Source organism: Engystomops pustulosus, chromosome 7 (assembly GCF_040894005.1).
Source record: "Engystomops pustulosus chromosome 7, aEngPut4.maternal, whole genome shotgun sequence".
In the NCBI taxonomy this organism is placed as follows: Eukaryota; Metazoa; Chordata; class Amphibia; order Anura; family Leptodactylidae; genus Engystomops; species Engystomops pustulosus.
This window is the reverse complement of record NC_092417.1, coordinates 129,375,712-129,399,749: the sequence shown is the minus strand read 5'-3', so window position 1 is coordinate 129,399,749 and position 24,038 is coordinate 129,375,712. Positions and strand designations below refer to the sequence as shown.

At 46.1% G+C, this 24,038-nt stretch overlaps 1 protein-coding gene across 5 annotated transcripts in view; it reads left to right on the top strand.

Annotated features, from left to right (window-relative positions):
- Window positions 1-24,038, top strand: part of LOC140070832 (capping protein, Arp2/3 and myosin-I linker protein 3-like) — an 813,581-nt gene that overhangs the window by 497,434 nt on the left and 292,109 nt on the right. For all 5 annotated transcript variants that reach the window (XR_011848999.1, XR_011848997.1, XR_011848998.1 and 2 more), the window contains exon 19: window positions 2,306-2,402. Coding sequence is in view for 2 of the 5 variants with exons in the window: in XM_072117787.1 (XP_071973888.1) it covers window positions 2,306-2,402 (97 nt within the window). In the remaining 3 variants the exon portion in view is untranslated. The remainder of the gene's footprint in view (window positions 1-2,305; window positions 2,403-24,038) is intronic.

The window sequence follows — 24,038 nt, the reverse complement described above, 5'->3', positions numbered from 1 at the left end:
ATCTGCTTTAGCAGCAGCCTCCTGGCTCTGGTCACTAAAATTGAGGTTACCAAGTCCTTTTCAGCTCCAGTTTTACCAAGTAATTGACTGTTTAGAACATAATTATACTTTTTGTTTCCATGGCCCAAGTGCATAACTTTACATTTATCTACATTAAACCTCATCAACCATTTCTCTTCCCACTCCTCAAGCTTCCACAAATCCCTCAGTATTTATTACTTTACACAGCTTTGTATCATCTGCAAATAGTACAAGTTGACTGTGTAAATCCACTAAAAGGTCATTAATAAAAATATTAAAAAGAAGTGGCCCCAATACTGACCCCTGTGGCACTCCAATGGTAACATCAACCCAATATGAGAATGTGCCATTAATGACAACCCTCCGTTTTCTATCACTAAGCCATTTACTTACCCAAAAACACAGATCTTCCCCTTGTACCGACAGTCTCATTTTATGTACCAACCTTTTATGCGATACGGTGTCAAATGCCTTTGAAAAGTCCAGATATACAACATCCACAGTGTCCCCCAGATCCAGTCTGGAACTTACTTCCTCATAGAAACTAATCAGATTAATCTGACAGGACCGATCACTCATAAACCCATGCTGACACTGGGTTATAAGGTTATGTACAGTGAGATTTTCCAGGATAGCATCTCTAACAAACTCCTCAACTATTTTCCCCTCCACATCAGTTAGACTCACAGGTCTGTAGTTTTTTTTATATTGGTACCACATTTTCTATGCACCAGTCCTCAGTGAATCTTCAAATATTAAAAATAATAGTCTGACCCCCATGTTATTACTAAGAGGGCCCACTCTCTCAGTTTTTAGTTTCTTATCATTTATATACTTGAAAAATAATTTGGGATTATATTTGCTCTCCCTGGCAATATTTTTCTCAGTCTCGATTTTTGCAGCCTTTATCTGCTTTTTACAAGATTTATTTTTCTCTCTATAATCCTGTAAAGCCTCATAGCTACCTTCATGTTTTAGCACCTTAAAAGCCTTATCATTCTTGCTTATTGATTTTCTTTCAAGACTAGTTAGCCACGTTGGCTTTTTCTTGTTCCTTTTAATCTTTTTCCCATTTGGTATGTGTTTCTCACAGGACTTTTTTAGAATATATGAGAAAAAGTCCCATTTTTGGGAGGGACTATTGTCTTTGAGAACATTATCCCAGTTTATGCCTATAAGGTCTTTCCTTAGTTGCTGAAAATTTACCCTTCTGAAATTTAGAGTGTTAGTTGCCCCTCCACTAATGCTAACACTCCACTAACTAAAGTTTAATACAAAATGAATGATATTATGATCACTATTACCCAGGTTCCCCCCAACCTGTAATTTTGATACACTGTCAGGTCTGTTATTTAGGATAAGATCAAGCAGCCAATTAATTTGAAGAAAAAAGTGTCATGAAACAATCTCAAAATCCACTGGATATGTTAAAGGCTTCCAAAGCTATAACCACTTTTAGTGACACAGGGCAGATGTGAAAAATGGGGCTATGTCCTTTATGCCAAAATACCGTATATACTAGTGTATAAGCCGAGTTTTTCAGCATAAAAATGTGCTGAAAAACGTCCCCTCGGCTTATACACGAGTACTTAAAAATACTTAAAAAGAATAAACTTATATACTCACCCTCCGGTGGCCCCAATGTGCAGCGCTGCTCCCCCCAATGTCCGCGCGGGTCCTCTTCTGGCTTCTGTGCCTGTCTTGTGTCTTCTGTAACATCGTGCTGGGCACTGCCATGTTTGTCTCCCGGGCGCGGAAGCCAGAAGACGAGCCGCGCGGACATCGGGGGAGCAGCGCTGCACATCGGGGCCACCGGAGGGTGAGTATATAAGTTTTTTTTTTTTAATGCTGGGCTGTGCTGTGCTGTATACTACTGGGGGCAGGCTGGGCAGTGCTGTATATTACTGGGGGCAGGCTGGGCAGTGCTGTATACTACTGGATGCAGGCTGGGGTGGCTGTATACTACTGGGGGCAGGCTGTATACTATAGGGGGCTGGCTGGCTATATACAGGGGGGGTCTGTGACCAATGCATTTCTCACCCTCGGCTTATACTCGAGTGAATAGGTTTTCCCAGTTTTTGGTGGTAAAATTAGGGGTCTCGGCTTATACTCGGGTATATACGGTAGTCTGAGTCCTGAAGTGGTTAAAAGCTATGTAATTGCACCAGGTATATTACTGTTTATTGTGTTATTACATAACATTACATAATATTATTAGTGTTATTACATAAGTAATACTGTCCTAAAAGGTTTACATTTATTGGTAAATATTTTTATCTTTTAGGTTTTAACTCAGAAATGGTAACACTGATTTTATCAGTTGGAAGAAGTAAATCCATAGAACATTTGTCTCTAGGCAAAAATTTCAATTCAAAGTTCATGTAAGTAGAATATTTCAATATAACTAATTAATTCATAAATTCTGTCTAAGCTGAACTTCTAGATAATATTCACTTAAGAGAAGTATGATAATCACTGACAAGGGCTGGGATCAGTAGATGTGCAGAGCAGGCTATATGCTAATGGAATACAAGGATAGAGTGTGCTGCCTCTCTATCAGTCTACTGCTGTGTTTACATGTAGACCGCACTGGACCGCACACAGGATTACTAACTATCCCCCGCTAGCTCTCTATACTTCTCTTCAGTGAATAGTGTCTTATAACAGAGGTTAACAACCACTTATGTCTTTTCAGTGAATGTTTGAACTCCTAGATAATCCCACTGCACCAATAACTTGGGGAATATTGGAGCCGAAGGACATACCTATATTCACACCAGAGGTGTTCTTGTTTATTATCTAGAGCAGTGGTTCTCAACCTTTCTAATGCTGTGACCCCGCAATACAGTTCCTCATGTTGTGGTGACCCCAAACCATATACAAGAATATTGTATTCATGCCAAAAAATGCAATAAAATCGTGGCTCCAATGGCTTTAGACGACCCCTGTGTTTTGATCGTTCGACCCCGGCAGGAGTCACAACCCACAGGTTGAGAACCACTGATCTAGAGAGTCGCAGAAAAATCGTCCGCACAATTTGCAAAGAGCACTGTTGCCACACGTTAAAATTTAGATGAGTTAGAGTGGATAAAATGCATCAGCATATAGTGAAATTGATTCTGGGGGCCCACCAAATGCTATAGGGGATGTCCCAAATCTGATTATGCAATTACAATATCATTACAAATGCAGAGTGGCATGTTAGTATATAAACATATAAGCAGCATTATTAAAGGACACCTGTCATCAGGTCTGTGTCACTTGTCCTGTCACTACTAGCTGTTGGAGCAGCTCACAAGGATCCCATCCCAGCCCAGTTATTTTGCATGACGGGTTCTCTTTAACCCCTTAATGACCGCCGTATCGGCTTTTTACGGTGGTCATTAAGGGTACTTCTTCTGAAGCGACGCCTTTCTACGGCGGCGCGTCAGAAAAAGATTTCGGGACATCGGGTCCTGCAAGTGCCGGTGTCGGGCTGTGATATCACAGCCCAGACCCGGCACTAACACCCGGGATCGTAAAAACTCCGATCCAGGGTGTTTAACCCCTTACACGCCGCGGTCAAGCATAACCGTGGCGTGCAAGTGTGTCCCACGTGGATGGCCCCCCCCCCCCGGTGTGCTTACCGGGGGATCCGATCCATCCTGCTTCAGCCCCGGGTTCCGACGAGTGACCCGAGGCTGTCGGCTCCTCTCTGTGCCGGGTTCCGCCTCCTGGCAGGACCCGGCTGTATGTAACTGAGCATGCTCAGTGACTTACACTATACACTGCAACACAAGTGTATTGCAGTGTAAGGGCTTGAACAAGTGATCAGATGAACGCTTGTTCAAGCCAAGAAGTAGAAAATGTAAAAAAAGTTTAAAAAAAAAGATTTAGTCCTTTTAGAAAATAATGAAATAAATAAAATAAAAGTCCCATAATCTCCCCAGTTACACATAAAATGCAATTAAAGTATATAAAACACAAAAACACGTACATATTTGGTATCACCACGTCCGTATCAATCTGTACAATAAATCTAAATGTTGTATATTGAACCCGCTCGGTGAACGACATAAAAAAGAAACTTGAAAAACTTCCCGTAATATACAATTTTTCATAAAACACCATCACTAAAAATGTTCTAAAAAGTGATCAAAAAAAGTTATGTTCCCTAATATGGTACGACTAAAAAGAACAACTCTTTTCGCAAAAAAAAAGCCCTCAACCAGATCTGACAACAGAAAAATACAGAAGTTATGGCCCTAAAAAGTTGTCAGTAGTAAAAACAATGCAATTTTCTCCAATATTGGTTTTGCTCAGGAAAATTGAGCAAAGGTAAGAAAAACTATATAAATGAGATATCACCGCAATCGTAGTGAACAAGAGAATAAAGATAGAATATTAGTTTTACATAACGGTGAATGGGGAGGGAAAAAATGCTAAAAATAAAAATTGATGATTTTGTCTGTGTCCCCCTTGAAATAGTTAATAAAATCTCATGAATAAGCTTTAGACTCCCAAAATGAAATACATATACATTGTATCTCATCCCGTAAATAATAAGCCTCATATGTTCACATTACCAAAAAAAATAAAAATTTATAGGTCGTGCAATGTGACAATACAAATCTGTTGTGAAAGGCGCCTCCATTCATTCTATGCCCGGCCGTGCGCCCATACAGCAGGACACCACCACATATGGGGAGGAACTGGGCATCAAATGTTGCAGTGCGTTTCATGATTTAATTTATTCTGAAACTGTCAGTTTTGGCCTAAATGAATGTATTTTCCAAAAAAATTCGAAAGTTTCTAAATCGCAGGTCCATATTGTTTTAACCCATGCGAAACACTTAAAGGGTTAATAGACTTAATAGAATTTGTTTTACACACGTTGAGGGGTGAAGTCTCTATAGTGGGGTAATTTATGGGGTTTTACTATTATTTAGGCCTTTCACTTGAAAGCTGAGTTGTCCCTAAAAATGTGAGTTTTGGCAATTTTCAAGAAAATGAGAAAAATAGCACCTAAAGTTCTGCGCCTCATAACATCCAAGAAAAATGAGAGGATACATAAAATATCATCTCAACATAAAGAAGACATTCCATAAATGTTAATTATCAAGCTTTTTGGGTAGTTTTACTTCCTGTCTGGAAAGCAGAACATTTCAAACTTGGAAAATGAAGAATTTTTACAAACTTTTGCCAAATTTTCACTTTTTTTCAGAACGAAACACAAAACTTATCACTTAAATTTTGTAACTAACATGAAGTACAATGTGTCACGAGAAAACCGTTTCAAAATCACCTGGATATGTTAAAGCGTTCCGAAGTTATAAACAATTATCGTGAGACATGTCAGATTTGAAGAATCGAATCTGGTCATTGAGCTGAAAACTAGTGTCGGTGATAAGGGGTTAATAGAAAAATCTGTAATCATGCTATAATTTACAACAGCACTAGACAATTATAACTTTTTTTGATAAAAATTATTAGTAGCCACATGAGGCATATACATAGAGAAGGATGATTTATTCTCTGGGAGAGATGTTTGTATCTGTTTCTCAATTTATGCTGAAATTAATAAAATAATGGTTTCATAACGTTAACCAAATCAGAAAACATCCTCTAACCTCTTATTTAAGCCTGCAGGAAACAGACTCTGTATTTTGAATATCCAGTACACAGGGCCAATTCTAGCCTTTTTGCTGCCTGAGGCGAAACTTTAAAATGCTGCTCCCCCCCCCCCCCAAGTGCGTGCACCCGATGATGCTACCTCACACACTAGTAGCCAGTCAGGGACACAGACATTAATGGCATCTCGTACCTGACAAGTGATGAACTTCTTTACGATTTCTCCTGGCCATGGTATTTCTCATGACTCAACACACTACTCCCAACATAAAACATCCTTTATTATTTATTAAAATATAATTCATTTATTAGTTGCCTTAATTTAGCCTCCCCCCAGCGTAACTACAGTGGTAGCAGCCATAGCAACCGCTATGGGGCCCACAGTGTCAGGGGGCCCCAGCATCCGACCTGACACACTAAAGAGCGGAGGATGTGCATCATTATATCCATATTACGCTGCACAATGTACATCATAATATGTATATAACATATATATGATGTATATATGCTGCATCTGTGATGTGTATATGTTGTATGTGTATACGGTGCATGGTGTCTACATATACTATAGGTGTGTATATATGCTGTTTGTATATGTCACTGTATGTGTGTATAAGGTCTATATGTATAAATGTATCCATGTGTGATTGTAACTTGCATGTGTGAGTATACAAATATGTATAATTTTTAAGTGGGAAGGGGGGCCCCATGCCGAAGCCTGCTATGGGGCCCTGCCACTCCTAGTTACGCCACTGCCTGTATACACAGCCCCCCCTTGTATATGCAGCCTTTCTCTGTATACGTAGCCTCCCCCTCTATACACAGACTCCCCCTGTATATGCAGATTCCCACTGTATGCGCATCCTCTTCCAGTATACACAGCCTAGCCCTGTATACGCCTATGAAGCCTGGAGCCCTTCAGGTTCATTTGCATACAGTCCTTCATCCTTCATGGTTGTAGATGCCCTTTAATTGGAAGTCTCTGTAAAGAGAACTTTTACTTCTCAACTAGAGATGAGCGAACATACTCGTCCGAGCTTGATGCTCGTTCGAGCATTAGTGTACTCGAAACTGCTCGTTGCTCGGACGAATACTTCGCCCGCTCGAGAAAATGGCATCTCCCGCCGTTTTGCTTTTTGGCGGCCAGAAACAGAGCCAATCACAAGCCAGGAGACTCTGCACTCCACCCAGCATGACGTGGTACCCTTACACGTCGAAAGCAGTGGTTGGCTGGCCAGATCAGGTGACCCTGGAATAGACTAGCCCCTGCCCGCGCTGCTCGCGTCATTCTCTGTCTGGATGCCGCTAGGGAGAGAGCTGCTGCTGGTCAGGGAAAGCGTTAGGGTGTTCTATTAGAATATTGTTAGGCAGGAGTGATTCTACAAGAACCCAACAGTCCTTCTTAGGGCTACAATAACGTTTTATTTTCCTTTTTTTTGGTTTGCTTGTGGCTGGGCTTGCTGCTATTAGTAGTGCAGCTAGTACCATATTGTGAGGAATTTGCAGGGAGACTTGTGTTTAGCTCTTAGTGACACACATATCCACCTCAATACAATACAATAGCGTTATATTTTCCTTTTTTTTTGCTTTGCTTGTGGCTGGGCTTGCTGGCATTAGTAGTGCAGCTAGTACCATATTGTGAGGAATTTGCAGGGACACTTGTGTTTAGCTCTTAGTGACACACATATCCACCTCAAACACCGAAGTGGGACAATTTCTTAGGGGTTTGATTTGAATTACGCCGGTTCTGCTGATTTATTTTTTTTTTACGTTTATTTCTTTTTAGAACTCACATTAATCTGCCAAAGCAGTGTGCTTTGAGTGTGGGCTAGAAAATAGCCATAGGAGAACCCCAACGGCTTATTTAGGCCTACAATAGCGTTATATTTTCCTTTTTTTTTTGGTTTGCTTGTGGCTGGGCTTGCTGGCATTAGTAGTGCAGCTAGTACGATATTGTGAGGAATTTGCAGGGACACTTGTGTTTAGCTCTTAGTGACACACATATCCAACTCAAACACCAAAGTGGGACAATTTATTAGGGGTTTGATTTGAATTACGCCGGTTCTGCTGATTTATTTTTTTTTTACGTTTATTTCTTTTTAGAACTCACATTAATCTGCCAAAGCAGTGTGCTTTGAGTGTGGGCTAGAAAATAGCCATAGGAGAACACCAACGGCTTATTTAGGCCTACAATAGCGTTATATTTTCCTTTTTTTTTGGTTTGCTTGTGGCTGGGCTTGCTGGCATTAGTAGTGCAGCTAGTACCATATTGTGAGGAATTTGGAGGGAGACTTGTGTTTAGCTCTTAGTGACACACATATCCACCTCAAACACCGAAGTGGGACAATTTATTAGGGGTTTGAGTAGAATTAGGCACAGTCTGCTGATTTATTTATTTTTTACATTTATTTATCTTATAACTCAAAGTCATCTGGCACAGCACAAAATCCAGTTGTGTGCTGTCAGTATAGGTTAGAAACTAGCCATAGCAATAGGATAGCATCGTTTTGTTTGAAAAAAAAACCACAAAACACACAAAAAAAAATAAAATTGAAGTTTACACTTTAATTTTGAAAATGTTTAACCCGAGGGCTAGGGGTAGAGGACGAGGGCGTGGACGTGGGCGTCCAACTACTGCCGGGGTCAGAGGCCGTGGTCCTGGGCGGGGTGAGACACCACCTGCTGATGAGGGAGCAAGGGAACGCCGCAGAGCTACACATCCTAGGTTCATCATGTCTCAAGTTACTGGGACTCGTGGTAGAGCACTGTTGAGGCCAGAACAGTGCGAAGAGGTGATGTCGTGGATTGCGGACAATGCTTCTAGCCATTTGTCCACCAGTCAGTCTTCCACGCAGTCCACCCATGTCACCGAAATCAGCACTCCTCCAGCTCCTCCACCTCAGCCTCCTTCCCCCCAGTCTGCCCCCTCCCAGCAAAATTTGGCATTTGAACCGGCATACTCTGAGGAACTGTTTTCTGGACCCTTCCCACAGTCACAAACCACTTGTCCGGTTGCTGCTGAGCAATTTTCTGATGCCCAGGTTTTCCACCGGTCGAAGTCTGTGGGTGATGATGACATTATTGACGTAGTGGAAGAAGTGTGTAAAGAGGCGTCGGACGATGAGGAGACACGGTTGTCAGACAGTGGTGAAGTTGTTGTCAGGGCAGGAAGTCCGAGTAGGGAGCAGACTGAGGGATCGGAGGATGATGAGGTGACAGACCCAAGCTGGGTTGATAGGCCAGGTGAACACAGTGCTTCTGAGACGGAGGCGAGTCCTATAGCAGAACAGGTTGGAAGAGGCAGTGGTGGGGCCAGACGAAGAGGCAGGGCCAGAGCTGGTGCATCAGCGCCAAATGTTGCCCGTAGTCAAGCTCCCGTGGCGAGGGCTAGATTTTCAGAAGTCTGGAGGTTCTTTAAAGAAACACCGGATGACCGACGAACTGTGGTGTGCAACCTTTGCCAAACCAGGATCAGCAGGGGTTCCACCACTACTAGCTTAACTACCACCAGTATGCGCAGGCATATGAATGCTAAACACCCCACTCAATGGCACCAAGCCCGTTCACCTCCGGCCGGGCACACCACTGCTCCTTCCCCTGTGTCATCTGCTAGTCAGCCCCCTGCCCAGGACCACGGCCCAAACACCTCCCGTGCGAAAACCCCATCTTCGCCTCCACGATCCTCCACAGCATCCACCAGCGTTCAGCTCTCCATACCCCAGACGCTGGAGCGCAAAAGGAAGTATTGCGCAACCCACCCACACACCCAAGCCCTCAACGTCCACATCTCCAAGTTGCTTAGCCTGGAGATGCTGCCCTATAGGCTGGTAGAGACCGAGGCCTTTCGAAACCTCATGGCGGCGGCCGCCCCTCGGTATTCGGTCCCCAGCCGCCACTACTTTTCCCGATGTGCCGTCCCAGCCCTGCACAAGCACGTGTCAGAGAACATCATCCGTGCCCTGACCAACGCCGTTTCTGACAAGGTCCACCTGACCACGGACACGTGGACGAGTGCTGCCGGGCAGGGCCACTATATATCGCTGACGGCACATTGGGTTAACTTGGTGGAGGCTGGGACCGAGTCTGACCCTGGGGCTGGTCATATACTGCCGACGCCGAGGATTGCGGGGCCTACCTCGGTTCAGGTCTCAAAGGCCTACTATGCCTCCTCCTTCTCCCACCCCTCCTCCACCTCCTCCTCCGAATTACCATCCGTATGCATGGCGCCATTAGTCGGTAGCTCTAGGCACAGCAGCAGTGCCGTCGCTAAGCGACAGCAGGCGGTGCTCAAACTGCTGAGCCTAGGCGATAAAAGGCACACCGCCCAAGAGCTATTACAGGGCATCACGTCGCAGACTGATCTGTGGCTGGCACCGCTAAACCTGAAGCCAGGCATGGTTTTGTGTGACAACGGCCGTAACCTGGTGGCGGCTCTGCAACTCGGCAGACTGACACGTGCCATGCCTGGCCCATGTGTTAAATCTCATAGTTCAGCGTTTCCTCAAGACATACCCCAATCTGTCTGATTTGCTCACGAAGGTGCGCCGCATCTGTGCGCATTTCAGGAAGTCCAGCACAGATGCTGCCACTCTCAGGGCAGCGCAGCGCCGCCTCCCACTGCCCGCTCACCGACTGTTGTGCGACGTGCCCAGGAGGTGGAATTCAACATTAACCATGTTATCCAGTTGAAAAACCCTCTGGTCAGCATGAAGTCGGAAGCTTTGCGCTCGTCACAAGAGACGGGGGAAGAAGATTCTCTTGTTGATAGCCAAAGCACCCTTAGGTCTGTTTCTCAGCGCATATCGGAGGAGGTGGAGGAGGATGAGGAGGAAGAGGAGGAGAATGTTGGCGAGACAGAAGAGGGGACCATTGTTCAGTCCTTCACTGTTCAGCATGTATGGGCAGAAGAAGAGGAGTTGGAGGAGGAGGAAATGGGTAGTCAGGCCAGTGAGGGGAGTGAATTCTTGCGTGTTGGGACTCTGGCGCATATGGCAGATTTCATGCTAGGCTGCCTATCCCGTGACCCTCGCGTTCAAAGAATTTATTCCAGCACCGATTACTGGGTATTCACTCTACTGGCACCACGGTACAAGCAAAATCTTTCCACTCTCATCCCTGGAGAGGAAAGGAGTGTGAGAATGCATGAATACCAGCAGGCCCTGGTGCACAAGCTGAAACAGTATTTCCCTTCTGACAGCGCTAGCGGCAGAGGGCGTACTTCTGCGGGACAAGTAGCGAGGGAGAGTAGGCGAGCAGGCAGCTTTTCCAGCACTTGCAGGGGTACGCTTTACAAGGCCTTTGCCAGTTTTATGTCACCCCAGCAAGACACTGTCACCTGTCCCCAGTCTCGGCAGAGTAGGGCTGATCTTTACAGAAAGATGGTGAGGGAGTACGTAGCTGACCATACCATTGTCCTAAATGATCACACAGCTCCCTACAACTACTGGGTTTCAAAGCTGGACATGTGGCACGAACTGGCGCTGTACGCCTTGGAAGTTCTTGCCTGCCGTGCCGCTAGCGTGTTGTCCGAGCGGGTTTTCAGTGCAGCTGGTGGCATCATCACCGATAAGCGTACACGCCTGTCGACTGACAGCGCTGCCAGGCTGACGCTTATCAAGATGAATAAAGCCTGGATTTCTCCGGATTTTCATTCTCCACCAGGTGAAAGAAGCTCAACCTGAATAATGTATGCACTCCTCCTCCTCATTGTCCTCCTTCTCCTCCTCTTTGTACACTAAAGCATAGGAAACTGGCTATTTTTTGCCAGGGCCAACTGGCTCTAGCTATAGTACTCTATGGGCCACATTTATCACTCGGTTTTTCTGTTGTTTTTGCGCCTTTTTTGCAATTAAATGCCAAACTAGCCGCGCAGCAAAACTAAGCAGCTTTCCCTCATCTATCTTACCAATCCAGATGTTTTGCTGCGCCTAATGATATTCATCACTTGCACTGTTCTCATTTAGGCGCAAAAACGGGCGCATAAACACTCCAGCCCGAAGGTGGCGTTATCTGAGAAGAAAGCACTGAGCCCCTTTGCAGAACAGCTCATTTCTAGCAGCAAAGCTCAGCCAGACACTAGAACATATAATAGATACATTAGATACATTGCAGACAGGAGCTGCAGACTCTATTTACAGTTCATTACCTTCTATTTACAAAATATTCTGCAAAACGCTGAGCTCAAAGCAAGAGAGAAAAGAACTTTGCACAAGTTTGTAGAAGCTTGCAGAAGTTTGCAGATACTACAAACAAGTGTCCCACATTTAATTCTGCACAGTGTCTGAGGGGGATATTGTGCAGAATTACAGGGGTGCAGCAGGAGACCAGCACTGGGGGATCATCTCCAGGAGAAGCCCCTGCTGAGGAGATCACTAGGTGCAGGGTGTCACACACCTGGGTGCTGCTGTGAGTGTTATCTTCATTCTGGGCTGTGGGAGAAGCAGAGAGGAGCTTGTAGCAGGATCACATGTAAGTGCCTGAATATAACATTGCGCCTAAACTGGGCCAAAATTGCGCCTAAACTGTTTTAAAGTAAAGCGATTAATAAGAGGCAGAAAATATACTTATCACAGATGGTTATAGCTTGTGATAATTCTGGCAAAACAGTGTGCCAGAATTTAGGCGCAACTACTACACTTAGGCGCACAAAAGTGATAAATGTGGCCCCATGTATTTAATTTTTCTGGAGGGCCACCTACCCGGTCCTCTGCTTTAAGCAATTTTTGGGAGTACCACATACAGGCACTCAATCTATTTAATTTTTCTGGAGGACCACCTACCTGCTCCTCTGGTTTGAAAACTTTTTTGGACTGCCACATACAGGCACTATCCAAATTAAATTGTCTCCATAGCAGCCTCCACATGTCGTCTTTTTAGCTGGCTCCACACGTTGTCTCCATTGCTACCTCCACACGTCATCGCCATAGCTGCCTCCAAAAGTCGTCCATATAGCTGCCTCCATACATGGTCTCCTTATCAAACGAACTGTGTCAGGCAGAATTTTGGATTGTTTTCATGGATTCCACATCAAACTTGTTAACTTTGTCGCCATCCTGCTGTGTAATCCACAAAATATACTGGCAAACTTTTATCATTTACCGATATTATTTCAGCGCTTCTTGCGCATCTGTTTACATTCCCCTCACCCGCCATATCCTAAACTTATAAGAACGCTACTACACTTGATCTTATACAAAAGGTTCTTAGAAGTGCTGTTTGGGGAGTAGCCTAGAGACAGGGGCTTGGATTGGCGAAAACTCACCTGGCAGCGGAGCGCCAGCTCCATCTCAAGATCCAACTAACATAGTTTTAACTGCAGTACCTTTAATCTACTACTAGTTCACTGCCTCCATACATGGTCCCCTTATCAAACGAGCTGTGTCAGGCAGAATTTTGGGTTGTTTTCATGGATTCCACATCAAACTTGTTAACTTTGTCGCCACCCTGCTGTGTAATCCACAAAATATACTGGCAAACTTTTATCATTTACCGATATTATTTCAGCGCTTCTTGCGCATCTGTTTACATTCCCCTCACCCGCCATATCCTAAACTTATAAGAACGCTACTACACTTGATCTTATACAAAAGGTTCTTAGAAGTGCTGTTTGGGGAGTAGCCTAGAGACAGGGGCTTGGATTGGCAAAAGCTCGCCTGGCAGCGGAGCGCCAGCTCCATCTCAAGATCCAACTAACATAGTTTTAACTGCAGCACCTTTAATCTACTACTAGTTCACTGCCTCCATACATCGTCCCCTTATCAAACGAGCTGTGTCAGGCAGAATTTTCAGGTGTTTCACCAGATACATAGTGGAACTCGGCCCATCTGTCGCCGCCATGCTGGAGACCTGAAGTTGCAATCATAGCAGCGCAATATGGATGCCCCATACTGTCGCTCTTAATCATGGAACCATTTCCGTAAAAACAATTAAAAATAGAACCACTATGCTATTCCATTATTCCTAGGTGAAATATTCAAACGACCCGGCCTTCTTTGAAAATTATAATTTTTTCAAAGTAAACGCTTCTGGCCCTCAGGCCCATTTCAGTGGGGAGGAGCCAAGAGACAGGGGCTTGGACAGGCGAAAGCTCGCCTGGCAGTGGACCGCCAGCTCCATCCCAAGATTAGGCAGCCTCAGAGGCACCCATGCATGCTGCCCCTACTGTTTCCTGTCCATTTTGCCTGCACGATCCTCCACAGCATCCACCAATGTCTCATTTCAACTCTCTATACCCCAGACGCTGGAGCACGAGAGGATATGCAGCACATCATCCCCTTAACAAACGAGCTGTGTCAGGCAGAATTTTCTGGTGTTCTAGTGGAACTCAGCCCATCTGTCGCCGCCATGCTGGAGACCTGAAGTTGCAATCATAGCAGCGCAATATGAATGCCCCATACTGTCGCTCTTAATCATGGAAGTCGTCTCCATGGCTGCCTCCACATGTCGTCCCCTTATCAAAAGAGCTGTGTCAGGCTCATTTTTCGGGTGTTTCACCAGATACGTTATGGAACTTGGTCACTATGTCGCCACCATGCTGTGTTATCGACTAAATATACCGTCAACCTTTTGTTCACATAGGAAATCATTTCACCTCCTTTGGTGAAACCTGAGTCCATTTAGGGTATGTCGCCATGACACTCTCTAGCCTGCCACTGCTGCCGCTGCCTCTGCATGCCGTCCCCTAGAGTGTCAGGGTCAATTATTGCATGTTTTAGATGCTATCTAGCCTCATTCGGTCACTCTGTCATGGCCATGCTGTTGCCCATAATTTTTGCATAATGGTGCGATTAAGCAGCCTCAGAGGCATCCATGCATGCTGCCCCTGCTTTTTCCTGTCCATTTCCGTGGTGTTTCCATCCTTTTCGGAGGTTCCTAGGTGTTTGGCCAAGCTTCCCTGTGCAGAGCCTTGGACCCCTTGAAAAATGTTCGAGTCTCCCATTGACTTCAATGGGGCTCGTTATTCGAGACGAGCACTCGAGCATCGGGAAAAGTTCGTCTCGAATAACGAGTACCCGAGCATTTTAGTGCTCGCTCATCTCTATTCTCAACTCTAGTTGAACCTAGTAAAAGCCTCTCATTCAGCCAACTCAGTTTCCTATGGTGTACTGAAGAAATCCAACCAGGTCATAACAGTGCTGTCCACAGATGGGAAAGTGTGCCTTCTAGAATAGATATACTGGTTTGGCTTTAATCCTGCTTGTCATTAGGCTTGTCCTGCATGTCATTAGGCTTCCTAAAGGTGATGCTTGATGTCAAGGGAGATGCTTTACAAGGTACTTAAAAGAATTGTGTTATTTTTCTTATCCCATCTTGGTAAACATATTTGCATATTCTACATGTGCCAAAACACTTTTGCACAAATTTGAAGGTTTAAAGTACATCATCCTCTAGATTGCTGCTGAGAAGACGTTGATGTCTGTTGGTGTCTCCCATGTGTGAACTGTAGTTTAGCCTTTTCGTTGTTTAGCCACCCAGCTCCGTCAAGCTGAGCCTGTCCAGCAAAGGGTTACTGGTGTGATGGACAGCTCCTCCACTCTGCTGAGGAAGGTGTGTCTAGGGTTTCCTTTATATTCTAGCTCAGCTCCATCAGACTTTGCTGGTTATAGGTTAACCTCAGCTCCATTTCACAGTGTGTGCTTTTGCCGTTATTGCTCTATCGTTTATTCTTGTTTTGACTTTGGCTATTGTACCCTCGACTAACCCTATTGATTCCGATTCTGTACTGTACCTGAAATCTTGTTATGAACCAGACCGCTTGTTATTATTTCTGTGTTGTTTATTTGTCAGTCTTGTTTTGTGTCACTGTGACCTAGGAAGGGAACGGCATATAGTCACTGCCCACCACTTAGGGTGGGGTCAGTAGGTAGGAGGTGACAGCTTGGGGGGCTCACCTTAGTGCTCACTGTCCTGTCTGTCATTCTGCGCCCCCTCTTACCACCCACCATACAGTTATCTTGCATTTCTGTTTGTCACGGATGCCCCAGCGATCCCATCCAGGTCCCACACCGGCTTCCTCTGTAGGCCACGCTGCTGCTGCTTGCCGAGGCCGCGACTCTCCAGGAATTTAAATGGATAGCATCCTCCTCATTGGTGCTGGCTACTTCCAGGCTCCTATATAGCCCGGCGGCTCCCAGCATCCCCTGCCAGTTCTTCAAGTCATTCTGCTGAAGTGAAAGCCTCCTGAGCGTTTCCAGACACCTCCATGTTTTCTGTGCGTTTCCAGATGCCTCCGTGTTTCCTGTGTTCCTATGGTGTTCCTGTGGCATTTCGGTGTTGCTTTGGCGTTCCGTTGTTGCTGTGGCTTTCCTGTGTTCCTGTCGTGGTCCTGTGTTTCTGTGGCGTTCTTGTTGCGGTCCTGTGTTCCTGTTGCGGTCCTGTGTTCCTGTGGCGGTCCTGTGTTTCTGTGGGGGTCCTGTGGTCCTGTCTTCCTATGGCGGTCCTGTGTTCCTGTGATGGAGCTGTGTTCCTGTGGTGCTCCTGTGTTCCTGTGGTGCTCCTGTGTTCCTGTGGCGGTCCCGTGTTCTTGTGCCATCCCGAGGTCCTGCCATCCAGAGGTCCTGCCATCCAGAGTTCCTGCCTACCCGAGGTCCTGCCTTCCCGAGATCCTGCCTTCGGAGGTCTCTACCTTGGCTGCCACCGTGAGCCTAGTCGCACCCATGGAAAGACCTGGTGGCTTCCAGCCGCAGCAAGACCATCCCTCTTTGTGGCGGGCTCTGGCGAAGACCAGGGGCCACTTGCATTCCGGTCCCGGGTTGTGGCTAGAACCATCATCTCCCGTGGTCTCCTCCGGCCTTCCCAGAGGCAGAGTCTCCTCCAGCCTTCCCAGAGGCTGCTTTGGCGTGCCAAGAGCTGCTCCAGTCTCCGGTGTACCAAGAGCCGCCCCAGCCTCCGCAGATTCCCAGTGCTGCTCCAGTGGTGCCCCAGCCTCCGCAGCTTCTCAGTGCTGCTCCAGCGGTGCCCCAGCCTCCGCAGCTTCGCAGTGCTGCTCCTGCCTTCCCATGGTCCTGCCTTCCCATGGTCCTGCCTTCCCGAGGTCCTGCCTTCCTGAGGTCCTGCCTTCCCGAAGACCCTACCTTGGCTGCCACCGCGGGCCTAGTTGCACCATGGAACGACCTGGTGGCTTCCAGCCACAGTAAGACCATCGCGCTTTGCGGCAGACTCTGGCGAAGACCAGGGGCCACTTGGATTCCGGTCCTGGGTTGTGGCTAGAACCATCATCTCCCGCGGTGGTCCAGTCTACTGCCCCAAGAGAATCTCCCACACTCCCGTGTGTGACAGTACGATCTAGCTATGGACTCTGCCAAGGTCATGTATCCCGCTAAAGCCCTGGACTGTGCCAAGAACCCACTCCAGCTACTGGTTGACCTTCCCAGCCCTATCGCCCAGCAAGCTCAGGAGATTGCTGTCCAAAAAGAACTTCTGGACAAACTTGCTGCCACTCTTCAATGAACGATTGCCTCCCAGCAGCAGGCTCCCCCGACTCCTCCTGTTGCTCCAATCACCCCGCCATGTTTTCCGGCACTAGAGTCTGGACCAGATTTTTTTATGCCTAACAAATTTATTGGCAACCCCAATTTTTGCTGGAGCTTTTTCGCCCAGTGCTCGCTGCACATTAAACTGATGTCCTCGCAGTTCACCACCGAAAGCACTAAGCTGGCATTTGTTTCCTTTTTGCTCTCTGGAGAGGCCCTGACCTGGACTACTCCTTTGTGGGATAGTGGAGATCTGGACATGGCCACCCATAGCACGTTTCTGGAAAAATTCCGGTCCAGGTCCGAACAACTTCAAGTCTGGCTTCAATGCCTTCCCAGAGGCCTCTTTGGCCTCCCAGGGTTCCCAGAGTCTCCTCCGGCCTTCCCAGAGGCTGCTTCAGAGTCTCCTCCGGCCTTCGCAGAGGCTGCTCCAGAGTCTCCTCGGGCACTCCCAGAGGACGCTCCAGAGTCTCCTTCAGCCTTCCCAGAGGACGCTCCAAGGTCTCCCCGGCCTTCCCAGAGGCCTCTTTACGTGCCAAGAGCCACACAGGGGTCTCCTCCGGCCTTTCCAGATGCCGCTTCAGCGTAAAAAGAGCCGCTCCAGTCTCCCAGTGCTCCTCCAGCGGTGCCCCAGCCTCCGCAGATTCCCAGTGCTGCTCCAGCAGTGCCCCAGCCTCCGCAGCTTCCCAGTGCTGCTCCAGCTGCACCCCAAGAGTCACCCCAGCCTGTGGTTTCCCAAGGGCCACTCCAGCCTCTGGCCAAAAGACGTTCTAGATGTCCTCAAGATATCCTTGGCTTGTTCCATGCCAGGTCCAAGCACCACCTGGTTTGTCCTGTCTTCTCTGTTCCTGCTCTCTTTCTTAGGTGTCCCGTCACCCAGAAGAATTGTAGGAAGCGGAGGAAGAAGAGGAGGAGGCTGAAGAAGAAGAGAAGAGGGGTACTAAAGGGGGGGTACTGTCACGGATGCCCCCGCGATTCCTCTGATGTGGCGCCTTCCTTCCGGGCCCGTACTCACCTCTTCTGGCTCCGGATGCTGCCTCGGTCCCATCCAGGTCCCACGCTAGCTTCCTCTGTAGGCCGCGCTCCTGCTGCATGCCGAGGCTGCGCGCTCCCGCTCTTAGGGCGCGCACTGAATCTCCTGGAATTTAAAGGGCCAGTGTCCTCCTTATTGGCGCTGGCTATTTCCAGGCTCCTATATAGCCCGGCGTCTCCCAGCATTCCCTGCCGGATCTTCAAGTCATTCTACTGAAGTGAAAGCCTCCTGTGCATTTCCAGACGCCTCCATGTTTCCTGTGTGTTTCAAGACGCCTCTGTGTTTCCCATGTTCCTGTGGTGTACCTATGTCATTCCTGTGTTCCTGTAGCGTTCCTGTACCTGACCTGGTGGCTTCCCGCCGCAGCAAGACCATCCCGCTTCCGGCAGGCTCTGGTGAAGACCAGGGGCCACTTAGATTCCGGTCCTGGGTTGCGGCTAGAACCATCTCCCGCGATGGTCCAGGGAGTCCACTGACTTTTGCTCCAAGAGACTCTCCCACACCCCCATGTTTGACACTGTTGAAATGTAGTTGAAATGTAGACCTAGAATTCTCATATTTAGTGCATTTACAATTTTTTAAAAATAGTTTGGCATAGTTTTGCACATAAACCGGCAAACTTTCAAAAGAATGCAGGCTTCCAGTGGCCGCCGCACCTTGCTACATCCCTTCCACGCCCACAATGTGTGTAGGTGGCTTTTCACTATTTTAATCGTAAATTCTTAATGCATAAAAATTTGCAATTATCCTACTGCTTCTATGCCAGAAAACTGGTGTAGAAGCAGTGATAAATCTCCACCTGCCTCTACAGTATTCTAACCTACACTTGTTCTGGCTAACAGTTTCTTTCAGGTGGCATAAGAATGGGGTACATGCACCATATGTTCTCAATTATGCATGTGCACTGTGGGAGATTTTGCCCAATAGAGACCGTGGTATAGGAGATTTGTGGCGCAGTTCATGACCAGGCAACGGCCGAGTTCGGCACCCAGGGAAAGACCCACAATACCCCCTAGCCTGACCACCACCTAGCTACAAATAAAACGCAGACACATTTATTGGTTGGAAAGGTGAATGGTCACAGCTTTTATTGCAAATGGATATAAATCTGAAAAACAAGAAACATTTGTTAACATAATAATAAAATACATCAACATATAATGACGGCAAAGTTCTTGGCAACAACCCTAATTTGCATGGGATTAAAACATAACCAAAACACCGTTTTCCTCATTGTCTCCATAAACCATAAATTGCACGCTCAGCGCACGAGAACCACACCCCCAGCTCCACTTTGCCGCCAACCTCCTAGCAAAATGGCGAACAAAGATGTGGCCCTAGACCAAACGAACTCGGAGACAATGAAAACAAACATTCCACCTGGATACCGATCCAAGGGAAAAACCACCAACCTCACTTCAATAACATCACCTTACAGATAATGTGTGGCTATCTTTTTCATAACCACACTTTAAATGCACCACTGGCTGTTGCCAAGAATCCGCCACCTTACAAAAAACACACCTCCTAATTTCCTGACCTAAACCCACTTGACAAAGAATCTTTTCTATTTGTATCCCAACTCCCCAAAACACACGTGTGTTCCCTATACAAACCAAACTAAGGGGAGGGTGGGTGGGACAATTTTTTTTGGCCAGAATGAGGCCACCTCTTCCTGCCAGCTACCTAAATAACCTCTAACTCCTCCCCCCATTTTAAATCCCCCTATCCCTACCACTGTTATTCTCCTCCCCCAATAGAAATCCACCCACGTATTATATGTCCCTCCCTTCCTAGCCTGTCATGCCCGTTCTTCGCCCAGCTGTGCAGGCTCCACTCTCCCAAGACAGTGACACCAAAGTACAGTCCAAAACAGGTCTCCGCTACAGTGCGTTTATTCAAGTAGCAGGTACAAAATAAATCACATTCAGGCATAAAACATAAACAAAGTACTCCCCGTCTGGGTTCTAGCTCAACAGAGAGTTCCCCTAACTCACCACTAACATATGAAGTCAAATGCAAGGACATCGCTGTTCCAGGATGTCAGGGCTGTGTGAGCTCTGCCAGACCTCCATTCATAGAGCCCCGACTCTCAGCTCTGCTCAGCAGCTTTATGCTGCCTCATATACTGCTCCCACTATCTGTGTCCAAGGTGCTCAGCAGCACAAAACCTGCCTTAGCCCCAGTGGCGTAACAAGATTCCAGTGGGCCCCAGTGCGAACTTAGAATCAGGGCCCCCATATACCCAAACACTCTCTGCTGGCCCTGTCCCGCACATTATACTTCAAAATACACATATTTCATATATACACTCCACATACATTAGCACACATGCACTTTATATAAATAACACGCATAAGCACATATTAATACAGCACCATATAAGCTCTACACACACTATATTTATGCTACACTTACAAATACACACACCATATATAAGAAACACTGAAATACAGTTGCACATATATATACACTCACCGGCCACTTATTAGGTACACCTGTCCAACTGCTCGTTAACACTTAATTTCTAATCAGCCAATCACATGGCGGCAACTCAGTGCATGTAGACATGGTCAAGACAATCTCCTGCAGTTCAAACCGAGCATCAGTATGGGGAAGAAAGGTGATTTGAGTGCCTTTGAACGTGGCATGGTTGTTGGTGCCAGAAGGGCTGGTCTGAGTATTTCAGAAACTGCTGATCTACTGGGATTTTCACGCACAACCATCTCTAGGGTTTACAGAGAATGGTCCGAAAAAGAAAAAACATCCAGTGAGCGGCAGTTCTGTGGGCGGAAATGCCTTGTTGATGCCAGAGGTCAGGGGAGAATGGGCAGACTGGTTCAAGCTGATAGAAAGGCAACAGTGACTCAAATCGCCACCCGTTACAACCAAGGTAGGCAGAAGAGCATCTCTGAACGCACAGTACGTCGAACTTTGAGGCAGATGGGCTACAGCAGCATAAGACCATACCGAGTGCCACTCCTTTCAGCTAAGAACAGGAAACTGAGGCTACAATTTGCACAAGCCCATCGAAATTGGACAGTAGAAGATTGGAAAAACGTTGCCTGGTCTGATGAGTCTCGATTTCTGCTGCGACATTCGGATGGTAGGGTCAGAATTTGGCATCAACAACATGAAAGCATGGATCCATCCTGCCTTGTATCAACGGTTCAGGCTGGTGGTGGTGGTGTCATGGTGTGGGGAATATTTTCTTGGCACTCTTTGGGCCCCTTGGTACCAATTGAGCATCGTTGCAACGCCACGGCCTACCTGAGTATTGTTGCTGACCATGTCCATCCCTTTATGACCACAATGTACCCAACATCTGATGGCAATGTGAATTTCCTCACAGTAGGACTAATAAAGGATTATCTTATCTTACTTTCAGCAGGATAATGCGCCATGTCATAAAGCTGGAATCATCTCAGACTGGTTTCTTGAACATGACAATGAGTTCACTGTACTCAAATGGCCTCCACAGTCACCAGATCTCAATCCAATAGAGCATCTTTGGGATGTGGTGGAACGGGAGATTCGCAACATGGATGTGCAGCCGACAAATCTGCGGCAACTGTGTGATACCATCATGTCAATATGGACCAAAATCTATGAGGAATGCTTCCAGCACCTTGTTGAATCTATGCCACGAAGAATTGAGGCAGTTCTGAAGGCAAAAGCAGTTCTAATCAAGTGGCCGCTGAGTGTGTATATATATACACACTCACCGGCCACTTGATTAGGTACACCATGCTAGTAACGGGTTGGACCCCCTTTTTATATATATATATATATATATATATATATATATATATATATTTATATATATATACCTGTACAATACTAATAATATTGCAGTAATGAATACACCACATATAGAAATATATACCAGCTGGGAAAAAACTGCACAATACTATACAGCACCAAAAAATGACTGCACTTCAGGGCTGCCCCTAAAAACATGACAGTCACTTACAGTGTAATGTCACAGGGATAAAAACTATGTCCTAATTACATACCATATATTCAAAGACCTGAGGCTGTCTGATTTTGTGCGATTTGCATATTGTAATAGATGATGTGGAGAATCTGCCTATATTGCCATACTGTAGTATGGCAGTACAGGTGGTCCCCTACTTAAGGACACCTGACTTAAAGGCGACCCCTAGTTACAGACGGACCCCTTTGCCCATTGTGACTTCTGGTGAAGCTCTCTGAATACTTTACTATAGTCCAGGCTGCAATGATAAGCTGTAAGATGTCTGTAATTAAGCATTATTGATAATCCTTGCTCCAATTACAAAAAAAAAATTAAACTCCAATTGTCAATGGGGCAAAAAAAATTACACTACAATTATAAAATATACCGTTTTGACTTAAATACAAATTCAACTTAAGAACAAACCTATGGAACCTATCTTGTACTGCCTGTATATGGTAGGATCAGTCAGACAACCTAAAGTTAAAGTACCCTAGGGGGGTTCTGAAAAATGGTAAAAAATTATTAGGATACAGGGATATCTGGAGAGAGAGAGAAATCCTGCTAAGAGAGACTACACTTGTTATTATAAGTCGTGCAGATCTCTTTCACGAATTTACCTGATTCTGGCAAATGAACTTGGCAGTGAGTTAGTGGTGGGGGTAGCAATAGGGGCGAGAGGTCTCTCAGATCATTTCCCAGTTTGGTTCACAATAAGAGGATATAATATAATGGGCATTACCTATATTACCTATTATAAGATTAAGCCCTTTTGGTTTAATCTTGTAAAAGATAAGAAAAATCTAGAAGAAGAAATGACTCCTTTTCTGAATAGGAACCTGGGGAGGCAAAATGTTAGGATAGTATGGGACGCACTGAAGGTGTACTTGAGGGGGCTGGTTTATGATCAGATTTTATTTTATAAAAAGAAGAAGGCGGACGCCCTTCAACTAGTAAAAGGGAAGGTAACGGATTTAGAGGGTAATTTTGTGCACAATCCCACTGAGGAAAATATGCAAGGGGTAGGGAGAAAAAAAAGGAAAACAACAGAGGACGGCGCCTTGGGTGATATCTTCAGATAACCGGCAGACGTAATGAATTGATCAGGGGTGCTCACATTGGCCGTTCTTGGTATCAAAGCGTATAGGTATAGAGTAGGTCCACATCCAAGGTGCGATGGTCCCCAAGTCCAGACTGGTAGTGTCTTTCAGAGGTAGGTATAGTGGTAGGGTAAGCAACTGTACTGAGCAGCTCTCACAACTCCAAAGACCGGACTCCCAGGGGGTCGGTAGTGTCAAAGTATACAGTACTATGAAAAAAACCGGAGTGCACGTGGAGCGCTTACAGTGTATACACCGAGGAAAATAGGAGACTGTGGTTAGAACCACAGGAATGCCTTAGGAGATACTGTCTTGAGAAAGCAACCTGGGAGTCAAGAACGCAAGGTCATTGGTAAGAACTAAAGAAGGAATCAGAGAGGAGTTCAGACTCTTCTTTGAAAAGTTATATTCCTCTGAGTTAACGGCGGGGGAAAATGAAATAAATGAAACTTTGGCAAAGGTTCCTGTGCCAGGGCTAACATTGGAGGAGAGGGATGCTCTTAGGTGTTCTCTTAACTGCAAGAGATGAGTGAGGCCTTAAAAAATCTCCCTAGGGGAAAGGCTGTTGGCTCTGATGGAATACCACCTGAGGTAATCTTACAGTACCGTGAAGTCCTGCTCCTTTCTTACTGAGAGTCCTCAATTACTCAGTGTCTGAGGCAATCATAGTCTTAATTATCAAGGAAGGGAAATGCCCCACAGACCTAGACGCATATCAGCCGATCTCCACGCTGAACTCTGACTATAAATTATTAGCTAAAGTACTTGCAACAAAGTCACAGAAGGTAGTACGTTCAGTGGTTCATGAGGACCAGTCAGGGTTCATG